We start from the raw sequence: 24,913 nt of genomic DNA, 5'->3' as shown, positions 1-24,913 counted from the left end.
GTTTCATTTTGGTTAATCATAAGTAGATATAGTATAAATACTATAAATTGTTGCATTTTCTAATATTTATACTAAATATTTATTCTATAGACAAAATATAAGTTAAAATGTTCTCTTACTTTTGACTGAATACTGTAGAGTGCGCGCATTTTCCGGAAATAACAACGTCGGGGTGAAAAACATGCCGGCAATGGACGAGTTAGTAGGAATTTCGTACAATAATGACCTTAACTAAATTTCTGCTCTTTCAAGCAACTATTTGCATAGTTTAAACTTTAAAAGTTGGTTTAAATTGCTTCTCTTCTTTTTCAGACCAATCAGTTGGGCTGAGCAAGTTGAAAAAGGAGACGATCGTAAGTAGTATGTTGAATTGAGAAATCGGCATGCAAAAATATAGTGACATATGCTACCATATTTTTAAATTGCTCGTCTTTTGTGGTTTATAATTAATATTCGGGTACAAAGTTTCATCTTTTTTTCCGTCGACGTTATTGTCATAGAAGCCGGAGTTGGAGACATTATTTATACTGTTAATACATGGTTTCTAGTCAACTCACCCATTGCAAACTTGCCCCCCCCCCCCTTTTCCGTCAGTTACTTTGGAGTCAATTGGCCCCGACTTGCAGTCCACTCGCCCCATAAAAATAATGCGTTTGTGTCAACTAGCTCACACTTGCAGTCCACTCGCCCCATAAAAATAATGCGCATATGTCAACTCACCCTTCTTCCATTCAACTCGCCCCATACAAATAATGCAGCTTATATAGTGCTGCTTCTCTAATTATCATTCCATTTTATGTTGATTTAATCATATAAACTTTTAAATATACCATGAAAATCGTACAGGCATGATAACATGAGAAAGAAGCACAAACTAGAGAGATAAGCAAAACCAAATTAGAAAGATACGTCCCCAATTAAATGCCATATTAAAGCCAAAAGTTTTCCTAATTTTGAAACTATAAACAATGTAGAAAAACAAGTAACAAATAACATGTTTTGTAGTTGAACATTGTAGATAGAACAATTCAGAAATTCTTTCTTTGTAAAAACAATTGTGGACTGGAATTATCTTAGTGATGTTGTGTGTCGGCAAACATTGTAGAATGTCAAGAAAGCTCTTGAACAATTCTAATAAATTTTTAGTGGCTTTCTCATCCAGTGTGATTTTGTGCTGTAGCTGGCCCTGCACTGTATATATTCAAATTCAGATAATAGTCCTACAGCGTAAGATGTATCACATGATACAGTTGAACCCCACTATAACACATTAATTGAGGTCCAGAAAATTGGATTGTGTTAATATCAGGGTTGTGTTAATGCGGGGTTTTACAGTATTTTCCATTTTCCCCGAGAACAACTTATTGGCACATATATGTATATTCATGTCAAATGTATATGATGAATAGGGTATCAGCACCGTTTACTGTCATGCCGTCATGGCATTCAGTTAATCTATAATGCATGTAATTCCACTGAAAAATTGCGCACAGATTTAAACTGTTCAATAATTTTGCCACACATCATTATATGTCTGAATTCAATGGGAAAAATTAACAGCAAAATTAGGTTAAGAAAGATGAAGCACATGTATGATTCATTACATTCCAGGGTTTATGAACGATATCTACAAATTTCATACTGCTACAATTTTCTCATATGTGTTTCCATGTACATTTATCCATTGCAAATTTCCAATAATTAATACTTGTATGTCTATTTGTTTGAAAGACAACAGCAAGAATAATTAACAATCAACACATGCTTTCGGCATGCATATAACTTTTACTTCAGATTTTGTGAATATCGACAGAAACATGTGAAAACTACTATACTAATCATTATGCAAAGTGCAGAGAATGACTTGCGTTCGTGAACTTGCTTTTCCATAATGGCAAAATATTTTTTATAAAAATAGGAAATTAATAACGAGTTAATAAACAAACACCGTACCCATGTAAAACCTGAGAACTAAGTGAAGTAAGCCTGCATTTTATATTAAAAAAATTTAAGCTGAACGCATGTACAATTTCATACCCTTTCAATTTCCAGCTAATAAAGCGGATATTATTTACTGGCCAACTGATTGCATCTAATAACACCGCCAAGCTCAGCAAACGTGTTGGCCGCTTCTTTTTTTTTGATGTTTATTAAATTGTGAGAATCTTTTATCACCCACAGCATTGTCTGCTGCTTGGCTGTGTATGCAGTTAAAGAATTAACACATGTTGGCTATTGTTTGAGCAATGATTGTATACAGAATTAATTGAAGACAATCACAAAGACGACTTACTGGCTTCACGCGTGGATTTACTCATGGACCAGTAATAAGTAACATTACCGATAATGTTTATTTTGGCATAACACTTCAAGAACCTCATGATATTGTTAAATTTCAGAAGCTACACCAGGATTGTATTATATTAAAATTCATATGTGAACTCTTCCCCAAAATGATAATAAACATTTTAGATACTATTTCTTGTACTTAAATTTTTTTTCTTTCTTTCTGTTATGAGAAAGCTATACATACATGTATTTAAAAATACACAGTGGGTACTTCAAACGTTATCAGTTTTCTATAAAGGTTCAGCGAAATTATTGTATTGGTATATGTAAAAAAAAAAAAAAAACCCACAGAAGGATTAGCCATACAATTAATTGTATCTGTGCTATTCGCATCTTCAGAAGTCAGTCAGTTGTAGGTATAGTGCGGTAGCATGATTGACTATCGCAGCATACAGTACTCAGCCCAGATGTCAGCATAAGCAGATTATGATGTAACAATGCACTGTAAAGATGGGGTCGTCAATACGAACATAGGATCATTTGTGTAACAGATTGATTCCAATGCATTGCTTAGTCAAGTTTGTGGCTTCCTTTTGTTCTCCCTTTTAATTTATCCAGTCCAAATCCATGATTGTATGTACAAATTAAATAACCAAAAAGTATGTCGCCAAAAAAATCACCAGATGGGATATTTTTTTCGCCAATAAGGGAAAAAAATCGCAATTTGCGACATTGGCAAAGCCCAGGACGATCCCTGCCTATGATCATGTGATTGGATGTCCGAAGCAGTAGTACAAGATTACTGAGAACTCATCAGGGCCCCCACCCCACTGTGCGGAAATAAACAAAAGATACACCCACACAAACTTAGTCTCATGTCACTTAAATTGACCATGTTTTATTCTTGCACACATTAATTGGGTATTATGCACAACTTTGAGTAAATAGACACATATACTTTTGCTTTGGTGCCTTTTTGACGAAAGTTAGGGACACACCACTCACTTGACCTGATCCAGCTGTGCTCGTGCATGGGTTAACTATTGAAACTAGTGCAATATTTATTCAAAATATGAATTCAATTTTGTAGTAAAATGTTTTGATGTATATCATTCGCTATCATTCTTTCGCTGCGAAGAGTGCAATAATACTGAATTTCATGTGATACTGAGCAAAGTATGTTTCGCACAAACTGCAACACAAATAAGGAAAGTGAATGTGTCTGTACATTTCAACAACATAGTAATGAGAGCTTTAAAAAAAATAAGATTCATTGCTCCAAATAAACTCTAAATAATTCCATTAACACTTTTTGAAGCTTTGTATTTCATGTTAAGTTCTGGATTTCATAATATGCATTAGAAAGCACTAAACTAGTTTCAGGTAAATGTACAGACCAAACATGGTATTACTGCTACTGATAGGTCTTTTATTTATGTAAAGTCATTACTTTATATCAGAGAAATGTAAATTTATCAGCCATCATTTTACTGATTGATCGATCTAGAGAGAGAGATGAGGAACGGATCCCATTTCATCCACTGGATCCATTTTATTTGGAAATCTGTATACCAAATGCAGAAATCCGCTAGATACTAATGAAAGGAAATTGGTTTGCATGTTTAATTTTTTTGTCTCAGTAGCCAAATTATCCAATAGTCAGAAACAGGAAACTGTATTGATATAATTAAATGCCTAAGATCTGTATTACAATTAGGTTATTGATGCATCATTTCCATACAACTAATTATTTTTTTATATCATGATAAAAATTTTGTTTTTATATTTTACTTCACAAGAACAAACAGATAGTAGGATGCATGTGGATCAAACACACATAATCACTTAAATTTGTTGAACATTTAAGATTTGAAATTTTTCCACATTATTATTCATTTCAACAATATGATCAGGTCAGATTAATTAGGAACAATTATCAAACTTCTGTTGTTAATGAAGGAACCATAATTTGAGCAGTAAACTACCATGCTAAGTCAGATGGCTTCATGTTAGAAATCCACCTTTCACACACTGATGCTAATTTTATAACAGAGAGAGATTAGCATAACAACTATTTTTGTCATAAATTTAAGCAGGAAAGTGCAAGTGGGACCAAAACTAAGTAAATTCACTACAATGAATAATAGTTACTTAACTAATTATTAATTGTCTGATATGTTATTTTCCTTAGTGACTCTGTCTGCTGATGCATCACTTTAAGCACATTATGCTGACAGATATACTTGACCATTCTAGTGGCCTAAGTGGTTAGAGCATCTGCCTGAGATGTGGGAGATCACAGGTTCGAACCCTAGCTGAGTCATACCAAAGACTTTTAAAAATGGTATTAGCAGATGCTTTGCTTGGCACTCAGCATTAAATTGTGACAGATGCAACAGTTTGGTTAAAGAAAAGATAATTAATTTAACTGATAACTAATTTTTTTCTAGAATAATGAAAACATGCTGTTAATATCATTAAAACAGTAACAAGATTCCTCTAATGAATTTCTGTACCTTCCTTAATGACGGAAACTAATGATGTACCATAATGTGAAAATGTACCGTGGTATGTACCACTGGGAAATTATGCAGCATTATATGGGTAATAACATTCGTCTCTACCATACCCTGTCTGTAATGCCATACTCTGTCTGTAATGGCATACCCTATATATAATGCCATACCCAATCTGTAATGCTATACACTATGTTGAAAACTATTCAATACGTTCGGGATCAGAAACTTGCAGGAACAATCACTTCACTTCACTTTGTATATAGGTACATTTTGGCATGATCAAAACCCAACTAATAACATTCCACAGCAGCACTTAACTGCTGAAATATATTGCAGACATTATTTTAAAGCTGAATTCTGCTTTTCACTTAACTTTTATCAAATTTTTCTTGATATAGTCTGTTTTTTATATCATCTCCTATCAGGTTTTTTAAAATGGTCTTACCGATCCCATTCTGCAATGACCCTTGTAAATTATTCATTCCATATATTAGTTAGTACATGGCTGTCATAAAGAGTATTCTGATTGGTCAAAGGTTTAAATTCATCCAATGAATCTTCATGTAATGGAATCTGATCTCAATGGAAAGAAAAAGCATACTTGCAAAACATGGCATCCCGAGTTGTTGAGAGAGACCATGACAGGAAAAGTTTAGAGAAAGGTTTAAATAACATATGGAAATGGGAATGGCTGGAGCAAAAATATGATGGAAATTTAGTTCATTATTTTATAGGAAAATTGAACGCTAGAGGACTGGCATTTTGTGACCTCTGCAAGAAAGATATGAATTAAGGTAATCACGGTTGGAAGAGTTTGGAACAGCACCTACTACTAAAGAAGTTGCATACGGAAAAATTGAAGCTCAGAAGGCATCTGAAAAAAGTGCAGTTTATTACTATCAGAAGATTTCTTGCATGAGAGAACAGATGTAACCCTCTGTCAGAATATGTGCAACCATGTTGCCAATACCAGCCTGAAAGGTATAAGGCTGTCATTGAGAAGGAAAAAAAATGATTTATTAGTTTTTCAGATGATTATTTTGGTTTATTTTATGATCATAAGATTCACCAGGAGCAGTTTTTATGAGTGTAAAATGCATTTTTTGCCAGAGGCTTTCTGCCCCTGGATTCCCAGATTTGGTGCGCTGCCCCTCGAGAACCCCCAAAGCCCCCTTAACATTTTTTCAGTTTTTTTATGGAAGACCAAAATCATGTCTAATATTGTTTAAACCTGTACATTTCTATCTTTTGAAATTCTATGGATTTACTAACAACTTTGGAATCACAGTGCATTTATGAACTTGGCACACCACATGTCATAAATTTCATTAAGGGTTTGTTTTTGTTGGCAATTTGGGCACTAGCTATTTTCTCTTTCAAAATTTCAGTAATGTTTCAACTCCAACCTCAGCTTTTTTACTGGAATCTTTAATAGCATGAGTGTAAAAGAAATTCCATCACAAGAAACTTTATAAGGACTTGAGTAACTTGAGGAAGTTAATTTTCCATTTACGTACATTTAATTTTTATATAAGAAGTTTTTCCTGGCGTTCAAAGTGGCAAAATATTAGGTAATGTTTTAACAAGAATCCAATTTTTGCACTTTCAGGTTCACTTCCTCCCTCATCAGAAGATTTTGATGAAGAGAATGCTATCAAAACCATCACAGAATACAAGTACAATGATGATGGAAAAGTGGTCAAGGTTGGTTAACTACAAAGCTAAAATATATTCTTGCTTAGAAGTCAAGTCAAACTGCAAACAACAAACCTTCATCTGTCGTATAATGTGCCAGATCAGAATTTGTGTTGTTTGTTATACTGATTATGCCAAAACAAACTGCATAAACCTAGATCTGCCAGTGCATTATGTGATGGCAGATTTGGGTGTGTGCAGTCTGCAGTTGGACTTAAATGAGTGTGCGAGTTCATTATTATAATGTTTATTTTATAAAGTGGATACGGTCATGGATCCATTCTTATTGCATAGCAGTATAATAATACAGCTGTTGAACTGTAAGGTGATATACTCCATTGCTGTTGTGGACAGTTTTATAATGAGGAAGTGCTGTATCAGGTAATATCATTATAATGAGGAAGTGCTGTATCAGGTAATATCATTATAATGAGAAAGTGCTGTATCAGGTGGCAGCATTATAATGAAGTGACATATCCACTGACAGTATTAAATTTGAGTGCTGTGAAAGAGGATATTTGCTTACAATGAATGAATAGTGGAGTAATATACTTTTATATATACCATCACTTGCACATCAAACAAAGGAAGCTTAATTTGCCTAATTGGAGTGGTCATTGTTGGTATGCGCCAGCGACTGCAGATGGCAGGGTGAAAGCAATGCTTGGTTAAGAAACATAACCACAGAAGACAGGTGACAAGTGATTCCATGACATTTATATAGGAAATTTGCCGTGCTATTGTCACCAGGTGGCCTTTGGACTGGTTTGACTGTATTTTTAATATTTGGACTAGGATCCATTAAATTTGGAAGCTATGTATTGTGATCATTTTCAAATTTGAAATCAACCTTTTGATAAAAAGCACGTCGAGGAATGGTGTTTTTCTATGATGTTTATTGCAAAGTATGACAATAGGAACTGTTTTTATACACTTCTTGTAAGGCAAGAGTGTATCATGTTATAATGCCCATCTGTCGGTGTGTCTTTGTTCCCTATTTTTGTTCACAATAACTGGAGTTTTCCATTTGCAGTTACCAAACTTGTTTTAGGGCAGTGAAGAAACCAATTAATGTTGGGGTCAACAAAATGAAATGTCAGGGTCACAGGAACTGACAAAGGAAAAACATTAAACAAAGTTACTTGATTTATATACCAGATACCTTGACCATAGTTTGTAAATGTCATGTATTTGAGACCAGATAGATACCTGACGACTATTAGGGTGAAAAATCAGTCCCTTGTATATAAATAAAATCAACCACTATGAGATGACTGGACACCATATTACACTATTGCCGGCAGAGAATTTTAACTTGTGTGATGATGAGTGTTGCATCTTTCAGTCAAAATTAGGTCACTGTGACCTACATTTCATGATCCAGTGACCTGCTTTAAAATTCAAGTTTTGCTGAGTTTTCAGACAGAGATGATAGCAATATTATGTTAATGTAACGTGTGGATTACTGCATCCGTTTATTTAAACTAGATCAATGCAACCTATGACCTGCCTTAGTCGTTGGCTTTAGCTCATTTTTTGGGACACGGTTGTTTACAGAGTAATGAAAAGTGATGCATAACTGTATCTTAATGAGCACTTTTCTTGTTTATATTTTTATTTGTTGCCACCCAATAAACAAGTTACTTTATGTGCTTTGAAGGAATAAATATTCTAAGATTGTTTTATATTTACAGGTTGTAAAAATATACAAAGTGGAGAAAAGGAAAGCTGCTAAGAGTATAGCTCGAAGGAAGGTAACCATTGAATTTATTTTGTGTATATCACAGTATTTACCTATGTATATCCCACATCCAGTTATGAAGATCTGTAATAATATTATGTGCTGTCCGAGCTCTAATAGTATTATATACTGATGGATCTGTGATAGTGTTATGTAATGTCAGATCTGTAATAGTATTATACACTGCCAGATCTGTAGTATTATATATCTACATATTTGTAATAGTATTATGTGCTGACGGAGATGTAATAGTGTTATGTACTGATGAATCTGTAATAGTGTTATGTACTGCCAGATCTGTAACAGTGTTATGTTCTGTCAGATCAGTAATAGTGTTATGTGCTGCCAGATCTGTAGTAGTGTTATGTATTGACAGATTTGTAATAGTGCTATGTACTGATGGATCTGTAATAGTGTTATTTACTGATGGATCTGTAATAGTGTTATGTACCGATGTATCAGTAATAGTGTTATGTACTGATGGATCTGTAATATTATGTAGTGACAGCTATTATTATATACTGACAGATCTGTAATAGTGTTATATATGGATGGATCTGTATTAGTGTTATGTACTGATGGATCTGTATTAGTGTTATGTACTGATGGATCTGTATTAGTGTTATGTACTGATGGATCTGTAATAGTGTTATGTACTGTTGAATCTGTAATAGTGTTATGTACTAATGGATCTGTAATAGTATTATTATTATGTACTGTAAGATCTGTAATAGTATTATATACTGACAGATCTGTAATAGTGTTATATGCTGATGGATCTATAATAGTATTATCTGCTGCCAGATCTGTGATATTATGTACTGACACATTTGAATTGAATCATATATTGACAGATCTGTAATTATATTATATTTTGACTGATCTGTAATAGTATAATTATGAACTTTAAGATCAGTAATTAGGTTATGTACTGACATATCTGTTCTAGGGGCCCCGAGTGGTCTAAAGTGCTCTCCGTTATGGATCACTGCCATCTCACCTCTGTCTGCATGGGTTCGAGTCACGGATTCGGCTAATGTGGGTATGTGAGAAAGCTTGCTTGTAGCTTCTTGTGGGTTGGTGGTTCTTTCCGGCATTTTCCCGGGTTCTTCCTCCACCATTAATACTGACCACCATGTATAGCCTATCATGTGCTGAAAAATGGCGTTAAACCCTACAACAAGAACAACAAGATCTTTACTATTATATATGGACAGATCTGTAATAGTGTTATGTACTGACAGATCCAGAGGTCTCACTTTACAGGACTTCTAATTTTGGAAAATAGGAGTCCCACCAGCAAAAGTTGCAGTTACCTCCCAGAAGTATATTGCGCATACCTGAAATAGCTAAATTTCTAGATGAGAAGAACCCTTGCTTGCTATTTAATTTAATTTTGTAAATTATTTAAACCACTGACTTATAGCTCTTGTTCGTCCATTATAGTGAGACAGAATTATGCCATGCCAAGGAAGGGTCTTATACCATGCACCAGGCTAGGCATCACCCACTTTTTTTTTTACATCTAGCTACAGTCCCATGTGAACTATCAGTTCTAGCGACTTTAACACTCTTCTGAGTCTCATTACAATCTTAGTCAATTTACCTTTAACCCCAAAGTACTTATCCAAATTTGCAACGGCATTTATCGAAGTCTCAATGTATCTAGATTTTGAAGTCACATGCACTATTTATTTGGCTATATTTGAAAATGAACACAGTAATGAAAGCTAAAGTTGTTCATTTGATGTACTCTTATAAAAACATCACTAGGTCTTTCTTCCTCTGAATTCAGTCATCGTAAATATCAGGACATTTTCCCACCACTCAGCAGCTAGTCAAAGTCTTTAAACTTGCCGCCCAGCTATTGGGTCATGTTCTTTCAATATACTCTTACAATGATAACATCTACATCTGGGTGCCTTTCAGCCACTGAATTTTCTCGTAAATATCAGCACGGCTAAAATGATCAATCGATCATCATAATTTCCCACTCAGCAAGTGGTTAAAGCAGGACTGGCATACCTTTGAATTTGCTGTTAAGATTTTGCATGTGTCCAGAGGACTCCTGCGTAAGTGATTTTCTGCGTCCCAGATATATAAAAAATGTGTAAAGATATACATGATTAAGAGTTTCCGAGACCTCAGATCCTTGCAGCACATCCTGATAGGTCTGCAGTAGTATTATATACATCAGGATTTTGTCAAAACATTATGTTCTGCCAGATTTATAACATTATGTACTGCTGTAATGTAGCAGTGTTATGTGTTGCCTGGTTATTAATAGAATTAGGTACTCAGCAAATTTGTAATAATATTATCTACTGCCCGTTGTGTAATAGTTCTATGTGCTGCCAGATTTGCAATAATAATATGTACTGGCAGATGTGTTACAGCATTTTGAAGTGGCAGATGTGTAACAGCATTATGTGCCGGCAGATATTGCAATAGCATTATGAACTGGTAGATGTGTAACAGCATTTCGAACTGGTAAATGTGTAACACCATTTTCAACTGGTAGATTTGGAACTGGTAGATGTGTAACACCATTTTCATCTGGTAGATGTGTAACAGCATTTCGAACTGGTAAATGTGTAACACCATTTGGAACTGGTAGATGTGTAACACCATTTGGAACTGGTAGATGTGTAACAGCATTTTGAACAGGTAGATGTGTAACACCATTTTGAACTGGTAGATGTGTAACAGCATTTTGAACAAGTAGAAGTGTAACATGATTTTGAAAAGGTAAATTATGAGCTGGTAGATGTGTAACAGCATTATGTATTGGCAGACATAGCAGTAGCATTATGAACTGGTAGATGTGTAACAGCATTATCAACTGGTAGATGTGTAATAGCATTATCACCTGGTATAAGAGCATTATGTACTTGCAGATATTGCAGTGGCATTAAGAACTGGTAGATGTTTAGCATCATTTTGAACTGGTAGATGTGTTATGACATTTTGAACTGGTAGATGTGTTACAGCATTTTGATCTGGAAGAGGTGTAACAGCATTTTGAACTGGAAGATGTGTAACCGCATTTTGAACTGGCCGATATTGCAATACCTTCATGAACTGGTAGATTTGTTACAGCATTTTGAACTGGAAGATGTGTAACAGCATTTTGAACTGGCCAATATTACAATACCTTCATGAACTGGTAGATGCATAACGGCATTTTGAACTGGTAGTTGTGTAACACCATTATGAACTAGTAGATGTGTAACAGCATTTTGAACCAGTAGATGTGTAATAGAATCATGTACTGGTGATTTGGATTTTAACGTAGCTTTTAACAATTGTTCAGTCATATCGCTACGATGTCTGCAATGTGGCAGTTTTTAGTGATGTCTAGCACTGGGGTATCATGCCGCAGACATGTAGCATGATGTCCCACCCAGTCACATTATCCTGACACCAGGCTGACCAGTCCTAACACTAACCTCTTAATACTGAGCGCCAGGCGAGGCAGCTGTTTGTACCATTTTTGTAAGTCTTTGGTATGACTCGGCCAGGGATTGAACCCACGACCTCCCGCATCCGAGGCTGACGCTCTAATGTATTATGTACTGGTAGATGTGTAATAGAATTATGTACTTGTAGATATATAATATAATTATGGACTGGTAGATGTATAACAGCATCATAGCTGCCAACCCTCACGAATTTGGTGTGAATTTCACGACTTTTTCAGCGATTCACGGATTCACGCCATAAGACAAAAATTCACGAATTTGCCGATCCTCAATTATATTAAATCTTTAATAAAATAACCGATTTCCCGTCAAGCGCAAATCGTGATATTCGCAGTTGCCGAAACGGTCCGGTACCGCTGGTCACGATATTAGTAGATCTACAGCCGATTAGTACAGTTGGCCCGGTCGCAGGCATTTTAGCCTATTTTAATCTATATGTACAAGAGTAGTTTTACAAGTGCTTTTGAGAGAAATTAGGACATAACCAGAAATTTGCTCCACGCATGCGTCAAAACACTGATTGGAGTTACCGTTCAGCATCGCATGTAAGATTTTGAAAATGTCTTCACCACCAAGGAAAAAGAAATGTATTACTCAAAAAGTGAAGTTTAATTTGGAATATATCAAAAATTGGCCATGCATTCTGCCATTAAACATCGATATTCATTCATGCTTTTTGCACTCAGTGTGCCATCGCAGAGACGATGTGAGGAAGAATGTCGGTTGCAAAAAACAAGTAGAAGTTGGGAAAATTAAGAATTCGCAGATTTCAGATCTGGAATATTTTAAACCATTGGCGGAAGACCCGCAGGCTACCAACACTTAAGCATTATTTGTGAGTTTTCTTGTGTCGAACACAATCTACCTTTATCAGCTGGAGACCATGCTAAACATTTGTTCTGACATATGTTCCCGGACTCGAAAATCGCTTCCAAATTTTCCTGTGGAAGAACCAAAAATGCTGCAGCAAGATCTTGTGCATTCCTCACAGGAACAGTGACAGCGAAAGAGTATTTTCTTTAATGAGGAAAAAAAAAGACAGACTTTAGGGCCTCCTTAGCTGCAGAAAATTTGTCAACAATTTTAGTCCCCAAGATCTACCAGCAGGCAAGAAGTCGGAACTGTTTAGAAAACAAATTTACGATCAAGCAGTTGAGGAAGTTCAAGTCTGCCACAGTATCATGTCTTGATAAATAAATATTTCTGCATATATGTAGTGTTTTATTTTTATTTTGCAAACTTGATATAGTGTAGTATTGACGGTAGGAGTAGTCAGAGTGGATGGAGTTATTGTCATGGTAATTTTCACGAATTCGTGTCCAAATTCACGACTTTTTATCCATATTTTCACTAATTGTGAGCCTGGAAGGTTGGCAGCTATGCAGCATTATGAACTAGTATACTGCCAAATCTGTAATAGCATTGTAGACTTAAAGACATTGGTCTAAACTGATATCATTTGGAAACACGTTACACCAGGAAAATGCAGTGTTCAACCCTTAAAAATCCCACTCGAAAGCTTGCAATTTGCGAGTGGAGAAATGTCATTTGTGAGCTCAGAAAATAAGTAGGTTATCTTACAGCGATATTTTTCAAAAAAATATCATGCTTTTCTATCTACTGTTAAAAAAAAATTATTTACTGGAAATTAATTTAGATGCCGAGAACATGGAATTAGGATAACAATAATAATGTACTTATACGTCTTGAATGTGTGCCATGCATGGGCGAGACGCATATTCTGCACATTAATAATCACCCCTTTTGGCATATTGTCAACTGCGCATCTGTACCAAAGTAGCTCTGCAATATTCTGATCAGTTCAGATTCAGAAGAAAAAATTATGTCAGCAGCATGCACTCTGTCCTGCTCAGACATCATGTGCTGTGTGTTGGTTTCCGCCTGCTTTGTTTTAAGTTCATTCTTTTCTACTTTGTGTTCACAGCGTCTTTTATTCGTCCCCCACTTCACTGAGTATCCTGTGTTTGGATTATTAATTATTATTTACAGTGATATTTAAGATAGCTATTTTTAAAAAAATTCTAAATAATTAAAAGTTTCTGGAAGCCACAGATTGTGTTGCTGTCTAAACAGCATCGTGTGAGTGAGGGTTCAGTTACATAAACAGAATTAAAACAAAACATAGATTGGCTTTAGACACTTCCACCCAGCATGATCTGTTAACAGACTGGTGGCCGAGATTTATGATCCAAGTCAAGCCATTGACAAATGGTACTTCACGGCTCCAAGAAAAATGTCATGTGGATGGACATAAGCTTAAACTTGCAGTGGCTGATTGATTGGTTAGGTGAAATGTTTTTATAAAAACTGCAGTTATTATGTTAAAAAAGAGGTAATAAAACAGTTTTTTGTGTTTGTTTGTTTACCAGAACCTATTGTATATTTGATGTAGACAGTTGTCGTCATCCTCCCCCATCCTCATCCTGCCCCCTCCCCTTACTATATTTAGAGGGATGCAATGCCTTGCCCAGATTTGTAAGTACTTGTGTATTTTTATGACCTCACCATATCATTGGAGGTAGCATAAATAGAGTTACCAATCATCTGTTCATCACAAATTTCATTTCTGCTTTGTAACTTTTGCATGTTTTTATGGATTGAAATTATGTTTGGTATAAGGATTTACAGTTAGAACATGTATGTCAGGTTTGGTTTATGTGTTAAAGTGATTGTTTTTTTTTTAATTATTGAGCTTTTATCATGCATTTTTTTTCTTCAGAATTGGCGTAAATTTGGAGCAGCTGAGAGAGATCCTCCAGGTCCAAATCCAGCAAACACAATTGTACAGGTAGAAGAAATCAATATGCAGATCATATTGAACAAGGAGGTATGTGTAAGACAGTCTATTCTTTACAGTGTCTCTCTCTCTCTCTCTCTTGAAGTAAGCATCATCTATAAAAATTTACCAGTAGTGTTTTCTCCATCTGTCTATTAATATTCAATGGTTGTATAAAAGAGAGATTGGAAAAAACATCGGAATTAAAATGTCCAAAAACAGTATACTTTCCCAGAATTGAGATTTCATAAAACTAAGAGATTTGGAATGTTATTGAAACAGAATACAGTAGTCCCCCTCTTGAACGGCCCCCCTGACCAGCGGCCACCCGCTCCTTACGGCCAGAATCCATTGGCACCAACGAGTTTGTGTTCAAAAGTACCCCTCGCGAAAGGCCACCCGGCTAACGCGACCAGCGGCCAGCATATTAGTGCAAAATCATAAAATTTACCCCTCACAAGCGGCCGCATTTTATTTGAATATGTATCCAGAACCAGTATTGTATTCATAACGTGTGTTAAGTAATCCGATTTCTGTTTCCCGATGTCAGGTTTTCGTTACTGAAAGAAGTGTTGAGTAAAGTACATTTACCACTAAGGTTAATGTTATATCATTTACGCCTCACGAGAAACCAAATTTATTCCATAAAAACCGAGAAAGACTCAAATTTTAATCCATACAAAAGGGTACGTATATGTAATCCAATTAGCCTTACTGATGTGTTATCATAAGATGTGCGGTTTAGTCACTCTGATAATTGTTAAGAATACAATTATCGAACAGTAGAAACAGCTGAGAAGTGGCAGTATTGATGTACAATACCCAAGTCAGCAGGAAAATGGTTTAATAGCCTTTATGGCTTCCCTTAGTAAGATGTTGAGCTTATTCACTTTGGTAATCAGTGGCTATTACTACTGACAATAATTGTCAAAATTACAAATCCTAGCAGCCGCGAGGTCAAATCTGCGTGATGTTATGGTACATATCGAAGCCGTTTTGGCTTCTCTCACCTAGTTTCAAGAAATGTATAAAAACAATAGGGTACCAGACTGCGACTAACGAATCACGTGACAAGATCACTTCCTTTAAAAACACACGGCAATTTGTTTAGATGCATACAAAATTGTTTTATCAGTATTGTAGTTGGTAACATGAATAACTTACTGCAAAAAGATCAACATGTCATCGAGAAAAATAAAAATTCTCAGTTTAGAGGAGAACGTGAAAGTAATTCAACTGACGGGGGAGGGGGTCGTCGAGGATCCTTGCAGAAAACTAACGTCGGGAAGACTCAGATAAACAATATTGTGAAAGATAATGAAACAATTCTGCAGAAGTGGAAAGGTGAAATGGACGGAGAAAGGAAGATTGTTTAAGCCAGGAGACGTTTGTATCCTGATTTGAAAGACAAGAAAAAGCAAAAAATTTGTCAGTTGAACTGGGATATGACGACTTTACCGCAATTAATGGATGGTTGCACAGATTTCAAGTGCGACACAGTATCAAGTGTTCTGTCGTTAGCGGCGAATCAGCTGATGTTAATAATGAAGTTGTCGAAGACTGGAACAAAAGACTAAAGGATATTTTTAATGTGATGAGACTGGTTTGTTTTTTAGATTGTTACCAACAAAGTGACGTGATGTGAACTGTAACATAATTATAAAGACAGTTTTAAAACTGTATCAATGGTTATTCACAGCATTCTTTTGCAAATGATGACAAAGTTTGTTTTACATTTATTTCACATCATGCATGTAATTTTTTAATTAAAATATTAAATATTTAAAATTAAATGTACTTGTGACTTTTTTCATATGTATTTACTATTCGCATTTGTCATCCCCCTCTAGAAAGGCCACCCGCATTATAAGGCCACTTCCCTGCTGCATTAGGGATGGCCTTATAAGAGGGGGACTACTGTACTAGCCAAACTGCAGCTGTAGTGGACATACACACAAGGATATCAAAAGGGGCTTTTGGCATGTGAATGGTGTCACATAGATATCCTTTCAGGTACAAATTGCTGCACTGAATGTGTCCAGTGTAATAATTGTTGGGTAGGCCAACAGCGATGACCATTCAAAGCTGGTCTGACAGTGAACATCATACAGTAATCCCCCTCTTGAACGGCCCCCCTGACCAGCGGCTGCTCCTTACAACCAGAATCCTTTCGCACCGACAAGTTTGTGTTCAAAAAGTGCCCCTCACAAAAAGCCACCCTGCTTACGCAACCAGCAGCCAGCATATTAGTGCAATAATATAAACTTACATAGTTAATATGTATCCCGAACCAGTATTTTATTCATAACATGTGTTAAGTAATCTGATTTCTGTTTCCCGATGTCAGGTTTTCATTACTGAAAGAAGTGTTGACTAGAGTACATGTACCACTAAGGTTAATATAATATCATTTACGCCTCACCAGAAGCCACATTTATTCCATAAAGCTGAGAAAGACTCAAATTTTAATCCATACAAAAGAGTAAGTACATGTAATCTGATTAGCCATACTGCTGTGTTATCGTGAGATGTCCGGTTTAATCACTGATAATTGTTAAGATTACAATTATTGAACAGTAGTTACAGCTGAGAAGTGGCAGTATCGATTTACATACACAAGTAAGCAGGAAAATGGTTTGATAGCTTTTATGGCTTCCCTTAGTAAGATGTTGAGATTGTTCACCTTTGATAATTAGTGGTTATTACTAATGAAAATAATTGTCATGATCACAAATCCTAATGGCCGCAAGGTCAAATCTGCATGATGTTAATTAATGGTACATGTCGAAGCCATTTTGGCTTCACTTGCTTAGTGTAAAGAAATGTATAAAGACAATAGGGTACCAGACTGTGACTAACGAATCACATGACATGATTACTTCCTTTAAAAACACATGGCAGTTTGTTTAAATGCAGAAAAATTGTTTTATCAGTCTTGTAGTTGGCAACATTGGAATAAGTTACTGCAAGAAAAGATCAACATGTCATCGAGGAAAAGAAAAATTCTGAACTTAGAAGAGAAAGTGAAAGTAGTTCAACTAACAGAAAATGAGAGTTCAAGGATCCTGGCAGAAAACTATGATTTCGGAAAGACTCAGATAAACAATATCGTGAAAGATAAGGAAACAATTCTGCGGAAATGGGAAGGTGGAATGGACGGAGAAAGGAAGATTGTTAGAGCCAGATGTTTGTATCCCGATTTGAATGACAAGGTTTTTGAATGGGTTTGTGCTGCACATGCTAAAAAATTCCACTCACCGGTTGAATGATCCAAGAAAAAGCAACAATTTTGTCATTTGAAATGGGATATGATGATTTTACTGCAAGTAACGGATGGTTGCACAGATTTCAAGTCCGACACAATAATTAAGTGTTCTGTCCTTAGTGGAGAATCAGCTAATGTTAATAATGAAGTTGTTGAAGATTGAAACAAAAGACTGAACGATATATGCAGGGGATATAACAGCAAGGGTATTTTTAATTGTGACAAGACTGGTCTGTTTTTTAGATTGTTACCAACAAAGTCACTGGTACAAAAAGGAGATTCATGTAAAGGTCGGAAAAAAGCAAAGGAGAGATTTACAGTTTTGCTCTGCGCCAGTTGTTCTGGTGAGAAACTGAAGCCATGGGTGATTGGAAAATCGCAAAATCCAAGGTGCTTTAAAGGATATAGCCGGACACAGTTGAGAGTTACATATGAGGCAAACAGAAAAGCATGGATGACAGGATAGATATTTGAGTCCTGGATCAAAAGACTTAATCAGCAGATGAAAGTGCAGAACAGGAAGATCCTGCTTTTCCTCGACAACTGTGCTGCACACCCAAAAACTGGATTTGTCAAATGTCGAGGTTTCATACTTTCCTCCAAATACAACTTCAGAACTTCAGCTCCTGGATGCAGGGATAATCCAGACGGCCAAATTGAACTACAGGAAAAAGCTGCTGAGACATGTTTTGTTCCTGATGGATTATATAACAGCTGCATCAGAAATAGCACAAAAGGTCACTCTGCTGGATGTCTTCAGTATGGTGTACCAGTGATAGACATCGTTATGAATTGCCACACTGCTGACATTGTAGCGATATGACCGAGAAAAAAAAATGCAAAACACACACATAATTTAAATATAAGTCGTTGTCACTTGGAATTAAATTGTGCATAGTCCATTGGATTAGTTATATTTTTGTTCCCACAGAGATTTTTTCAGTTTTTATCTTTACGTTTGTAAAACACAATTTTTAATTAAGCATTATATAGCCACTATTGTGCAGATTACCTGTTAACCTCTATACATATCTTTCTAATATTATATAAATTTATTACACTATGAGAGAAACTGAAAGCCATGCTTTCATGCATAAGGTAATTCAGATTTCATTGAAATAAATTGAAAATGTACAATTCCCAGAGTTAAGTCCACTTTGATGAAAATCAGGATGTAAAATTAGGAATGCATTTAGATTTTTTATATCCATGATTAAAGGCAAAGAAAAATGTGTATAGAAGCAGACCAACCATTTATATATAAATACACAGAAATCTTTTGTGATTATATATATTGGCTAAAGTGGTACTATGTAGAAAAGTATTTGATTACTCTGTGTCTCAGTCTTTCCATGGGTAACTTACATGCATTGGGTGTTAAATACCCTAACATCTCCCAAAGTCAATGCAGGTGCACATGACCTGGGTCTTTTCTAAGTGTGTGCTTTTGGATATTTAACATAGCTTTAACAATTTGAGTCATATCGTCATAACGTCTGCAATGTGGCAGTTTATACCAGTTTATAAACTGGGGCATCATGTTGCAGACATGTAGCATTATGTCCCACCCAGCCACATTATCCAGACACTAGGCTGACCAGTCTTAATACTAACCTTTCAATGCTATGACTTAACTGGGGTTTAAACCCATGACCTCCCGCATCCGTGTCTTTTTTAAAAATGAAAATTTAGTGAGACAATAACCCCACCATACCCCCCATTACAACCTCCATAATTTCAAATAAATTGCAGAAATTTTCTGAATCTTGGAGGGATTTATCGATAACTGAAAGTTTGGTTTCAAAATATAATGTACCATTTTCTTGTATTTGGTATATTTTCAATACAATTTTGTAGAAATTGGTGTCTCTCCCACAGCTGTGCAGTTCTTTATTTTTTATAATTTTCAAACTTTATGTTTTTTTGGTGCCATAAAATGGTAAATAACTTGGATGCCATTTTTGTTTTCACAGCAAAAGCAGCAGGAGCAGGAGGAAGATCCCCTACTAAAGCTAAAAAACCAGAAGATGGTGTCTTGTCGTATCTGTAAGGGTGACCACTGGACAACAAAATGTCCTTATAAAGATACTCTGGCCCCTCTCCAGGAACAGCTTCAGCAGGATGAGAAAAAGGCTGCAGAAACAGCACCAGGATCTCAGCAGCAACAGGCAGCACCACAAAAATCAGCTGGAAAATATGTCCCACCCAGTTTACGTGAAGGTGCAAATAAAGGACGAGGAGAGGTCATGCAGAGTAAAAGAGGTGAAATTAATTTGTTAGTCCAGTATGAACTTGATATCATTCTTAATACTGTTAATATTCATTGAGTTGCTTCTTTTTTTCTTCTTGTAATCCCAGCAGATCACAAGACTAGAGAAGACATTGTCATGGTTTTATTACATAATTCTGACAAAAACAACTCATTAATTGACTTTATCCATCTGGTTCAGTTTGTGTACAGTTATGTGTCTGTGATTTCACATGTCAGAAATTTAAAGTCCTGTAGGGATTTTTTTATAAAAAGTCTTGAATATCAAGATTTTACATGCACATAGGGTTTATCAGATTTGACCTAAATGCTATACTTAGAATCCAGATTTCATAGAATTACTGATTTTTGTTTTAAAATATACAGGTATCCTTAAACAGTGCTAAGAAGTGATATGCCAAAAGAGTTTGTTCAGTAATTCCAGTGGCAGGATGTTCGGTATGAATTTGAATAGGTGATATACAATGAAAACTACCATCTTTTACATGTGTATAATTCAGATCCAGCAACAAACCTTGTAGACACCGATCTGCTGTCTCATAAAGTGCAATCAGATATGGGTGCATGCAGTTTGTTAGAAATAGTTGTAACAACAAACAGAATAAAACCTGATTTACCAGTGCATTATGCAACAGCAGATCTGGATCTGTGTTGTTTTTATTGGGATGGGACTTGTGGGTATATGTGGTAGATTTGTACATCTTTTCAATGGCTCATTGCAGAAATAGTTATCATTGACTCATGTCAGAGCTCTAGAACAGTAGCATATTGGTATATTTCATACAGAAAAATAGACTGAGAATACATAATGAATTTTTTAAATTATGTATAATAATTTAACTTCAGCATTCAGTCAAAAGTTATTCGCATATTTCTCTTGAAATAAGCACAGTTCATGTTGTATGATGGTGTGTTTGGAGAATGTTAACAATACTTATATTTTAAAATATTTTAAATTCAGGTTCCAGAGTCTACATACTTGCTTGAAATGATAGAACACTTACTCATATAGAGCCATGTCATTGAATGCACCCTGGATTCAGCTTGGTAACCAAGCCATTAGACTGGATTAGTCTTTCACACATCAGTAAAGACATGTTTCATATCATGATGATTGCCACATACTATGTAAGTTGTGCACTGTTGACAAAAATACACCACTGAATTTTAGATAACAGTTTATTCCAAACCTTGGAATCAAATGCCCACTTTTATTAAATTCCTATCTATAGCTCTGGTGTGTGCTTCATTTTAGCCAGCATTGTTTGCTTGTTAGTGATAGTTTGTCATTTCTTGTGGTTTTCTTTTTAGATGAATCAGCCACAATACGAGTCACCAACTTGTCCGAGGACACAAGAGAGTCTGACCTTCAGGAACTCTTCAGACCATTTGGGCCAATACAGAGAATTTATCTGGCTAAAGATAAAAATACAGGACAGTCTAAGGTTGATCTGTTTCTGTAGATTTAGTCCCTCATTTGTAAGGAAGAACTGATGATTGGTTATAAAATAAATCAGATGCCAGCCACTTCGCCCTTTTGATCTAAATGTATTGCAGTTTCAGAGTCAGTTATGGAGAAAATTTTCAGAAAGTGAATTCTTATGCTTTTTATGGAATATTTCTTGCCATGAGAATATTCTTTATTGTTGGAAAATGAATCAAGAGACTGGAAGTTTACTGAACTTTTAGTATGCAAACTGCTTAACTAAGCTTTCCACAACTCTGTAAAATTCTGTTACTTCAATCTCTTACAAGTTATTGTTGCATTTTCTTCTTGCAAGTTCTCATTCAGTAAGTAGCTTTGTCACAGTCACCAAACACAGAAGCCCATTACATATCACTAATATTATAACACTTCAAATTTGCCTTGTAAAACTTGACTTGTTTTGACAGTGCTTTTTCTTTGGCCACAACTTGTGACAAATCACTCTGTTGAATTGTTGTTTGTTTATTCATTGCAGGGATTTGCCTTCATCAACTTTCACCGAAGGGAGGATGCTGCAAGAGCCATAGCTGGTGTTTCAGGATTTGGATATGACCACCTAATTCTCAATGTAGAATGGGCAAAGTAGGTCACAACAACTATAATTTACTGATAGAGCTCAGGAATTATTACTGTTTTGGTATATACCTCCTTTATAACTTGCAATCGATGGGGTGCCAAAACATAGGCAGTGGCATTAGTGAGGATACAAGAGATTGAGATAGACCTAAAGTTAGTTGGGGTGAAACGGGGAGGTAGCAAATTATATTGAGGAAGGAGAATTGTAAATTCTGTTTTTCTTACATATATATCTCATGAAAAAGTTAAATCAAGTCCATAAATTATATAATCATCTTGACAGCTATACTCAGATGTGGGTAGAACAGCAAAATAGGAGCTTTAGAATGTGTATCCATCATAAACAAGCAATATATAGTAAATCTGCCTAATTCTGTTACAATCATAATGAATCCATTGATGTGTCTGCAAACATAATTCCTTATGATTTTTAATGAAAGGGTTTACCATTTAATCAGCATCATATGCAAATGACCGAGTACAGCTCTGTGTTGGTTATACTTATGAGCTAATTGGAATGTGGGAGTCCAACAGTCCAGAAATAATACAGCTGGATAGAGAAAACAAATTTGACATTAGCAATGCAATTTTTGAAGAACAGAGCGCTTGATTAGCCATAGCCAACAACTTGAAAATTGTTACAGGGTTCGGATTAAAGAATCGGTTAAAGTAAACTTCAACATGATTTTATGGTGATAGTGTCACCTTGCAAAAAGTTTGAGAACAGTAATAGTATTGTACTGCTAGTGTATTAGGTTCATAGTCATACACAAGACTTACAAAAATGGTACTAACAGCTGCCTCGGTTGGCACTCAGCATTAAGAGGTTAGTGTTAGGACTGGTCGGCCTGGTTTCAGGATAATGTGACTGGGTGGGACATCATGCTACATGTCTGCGACATGATGCCCCACTGCTAGACATCACTGTAAACTCCCACATTGCAGACATTGTAGTGATATGACTGAATTTTTTTTAAAGCTACGTTAAAAATCCAATCACAACACAACAACAACACAAACAAGTATAAAGTCTCCTTTGTCGTAAAACATGACATGAAGCACTCCTTTGTTGGTATAAACATTTATGTAATAATTTTTGTTTGTCTCTCTCTTCACCATTACTATTAAAAGATAATTAGACTTTGTAAAATTCTAAATGTGGTGTGTACAAGCACGTCTGGTCAGGGAAGCTTTGTGTCTGCTTCATTATTGGTTTAATGCTTTCTTTCTTGACCACATCAGTACTCTCTCAGTTTCTGTCAGATTTTTTTTATATCTTTGCAATTGTTTTGTGTTCATCACACAAGTCTCAAGTTGTTGAGAATTTTGTGTACCAGAATTTTCACACCATACTGCAGATTTTTTTTTGAAATGATAGAAAATTTGTTAACTTTTTGTAATCGGGGAAGACATTTTTATCAGTTGCATTTTGGATCAATTTATGTTTTCTTTATAGTAGGAAATCCTATAATATTTGTGTAAATCATCATCTTTCTCAACGAGACGGTGACTTGGCTTGAAATTCTGCCACCAAATTAATTCTGGGTACTCCTGCCAGTAGATTAACTTTGATGGGAATTTGCCCCAACATGCATACTGGTTTCAGGACCTATAGAACCATTTCATTGAGAATTTTGTAAAGCATTTATTAGGTGTAAAAACTTTAAAACACACTCTTATTTTGTATTTTTCTCATGATCCTAAATTTCACATCACCAAGAAATAAATTTTTGAATCAATCCGGTTGATAACAATTTCAGACCATACTGACTGGGATCGGTTAGGCAATAGTTAGGTCAACCAGAAACGTGCTTTTTGTCAAAGCAGTCGGTGGAATCTGGCAATGGAAAATGAGCAAACCTCTACCAGAGTGCATACAATGCCAGTGTCTATCAGCGGTAAAAAAAAACAACACATTTTTGTCACTAACTCCCAGTCACACAGAAATATTTGTATGTGAACTCAGTTAAGAATCTTTTTGATATTGTACAACCAGAGATCTTGGATGGCTTACACCTGTGATAAGAAGAAGCTTGACTGAAAGAAGCCAAGTGGTTTCATTTCAAAAGTTTTAATTACTGAGGACTACATCTTTGTAGGTACTTGAATTCATGGTTTGGAAAAGAATTCCTATTCTTTCCAAAGAAGTATTGCTGTTGGTTTTGTTCTTGCATACCTGGATTGCAGCAAGAACAAAAAGAAGTGAATGTATCATATTTTTCTGGTCACGATATCATCTTTTATACTCTACCAAATGGCAATGTACATCTTTTTCAGTCTTACCAAACATTGCCAGTAATAGAAGTTACAATTTTTTTCTTTCTTCTTTTTCAGACCTTCAGGAACCAGCTAAGAAGTTCCCATATTCATTTGGTAACCACTGATTTTCATGTGCCGAGTGACACAATTGTTGAAAAGTACAATATATGGTCATTAAACAATCTTCACATGGTATACGTGTCATCTTTTCAGTGTAATGTTCTAATTGTCTCACAAATGTAGGGCTCTCTAATCTGATCCATAAGATAGACTTTATTTATTGATCTCGATATTTCTCTAATTTACTGATTCTTAATCACTGTATGATTAACTACTTTGATAAAGTGAAAGATTTCAGGACTGAAACTTAACATTGCCTAAACAAAACGTTTGGATAGGAAGCAAAAAGTACAGTGAAGAAACATTTCATCAAAGGTTCAAGTTACAGTGGGTGACAAAATTTACATCGCTCAGCATTACGTTTTTGGTGGATTTGTTTAAAACGGTAAAAATGAATTGTGAAAATATAACTAAA

At 35.5% G+C, this 24,913-nt stretch overlaps 1 protein-coding gene across 1 annotated transcript; it reads left to right on the top strand.

Annotated features, from left to right (window-relative positions):
• The first annotated feature begins 138 nt into the window (after positions 1-138).
• Positions 139-24,571, top strand: LOC149778801 (eukaryotic translation initiation factor 3 subunit G-like). Its single transcript, XM_089939555.1, has 9 exons — positions 139-198; positions 313-353; positions 6,418-6,512; positions 8,198-8,257; positions 14,467-14,574; positions 19,762-20,050; positions 21,369-21,502; positions 22,019-22,125; positions 24,454-24,571. Exons 1-9 carry the CDS (start codon positions 182-184, stop codon positions 24,470-24,472), a joined length of 870 nt encoding a protein of 289 aa, XP_089795681.1. The 5' UTR covers positions 139-181; the 3' UTR covers positions 24,473-24,571.
• The last annotated feature ends 342 nt before the right edge of the window (positions 24,572-24,913 follow it).

This window comes from Sinohyriopsis cumingii, chromosome 17 (assembly GCF_028554795.1).
Source record: "Sinohyriopsis cumingii isolate HCF-2022 chromosome 17, ASM2855479v2, whole genome shotgun sequence".
NCBI classification, from domain to species: Eukaryota; Metazoa; Mollusca; class Bivalvia; order Unionida; family Unionidae; genus Sinohyriopsis; species Sinohyriopsis cumingii.
This window is presented reverse-complemented; position numbering and strand designations above follow the sequence as displayed.

Coding starts and splice junctions, on each gene's coding strand:
- LOC149778801 (XM_089939555.1), top strand. Junction 354..6,417: donor AGTTGAAAAAGGAGACGATC/GTAAGTAGTATG, acceptor TTGCACTTTCAG/GTTCACTTCCTCCCTCATCA. Junction 6,513..8,197: donor ATGATGGAAAAGTGGTCAAG/GTTGGTTAACTA, acceptor TTATATTTACAG/GTTGTAAAAATATACAAAGT.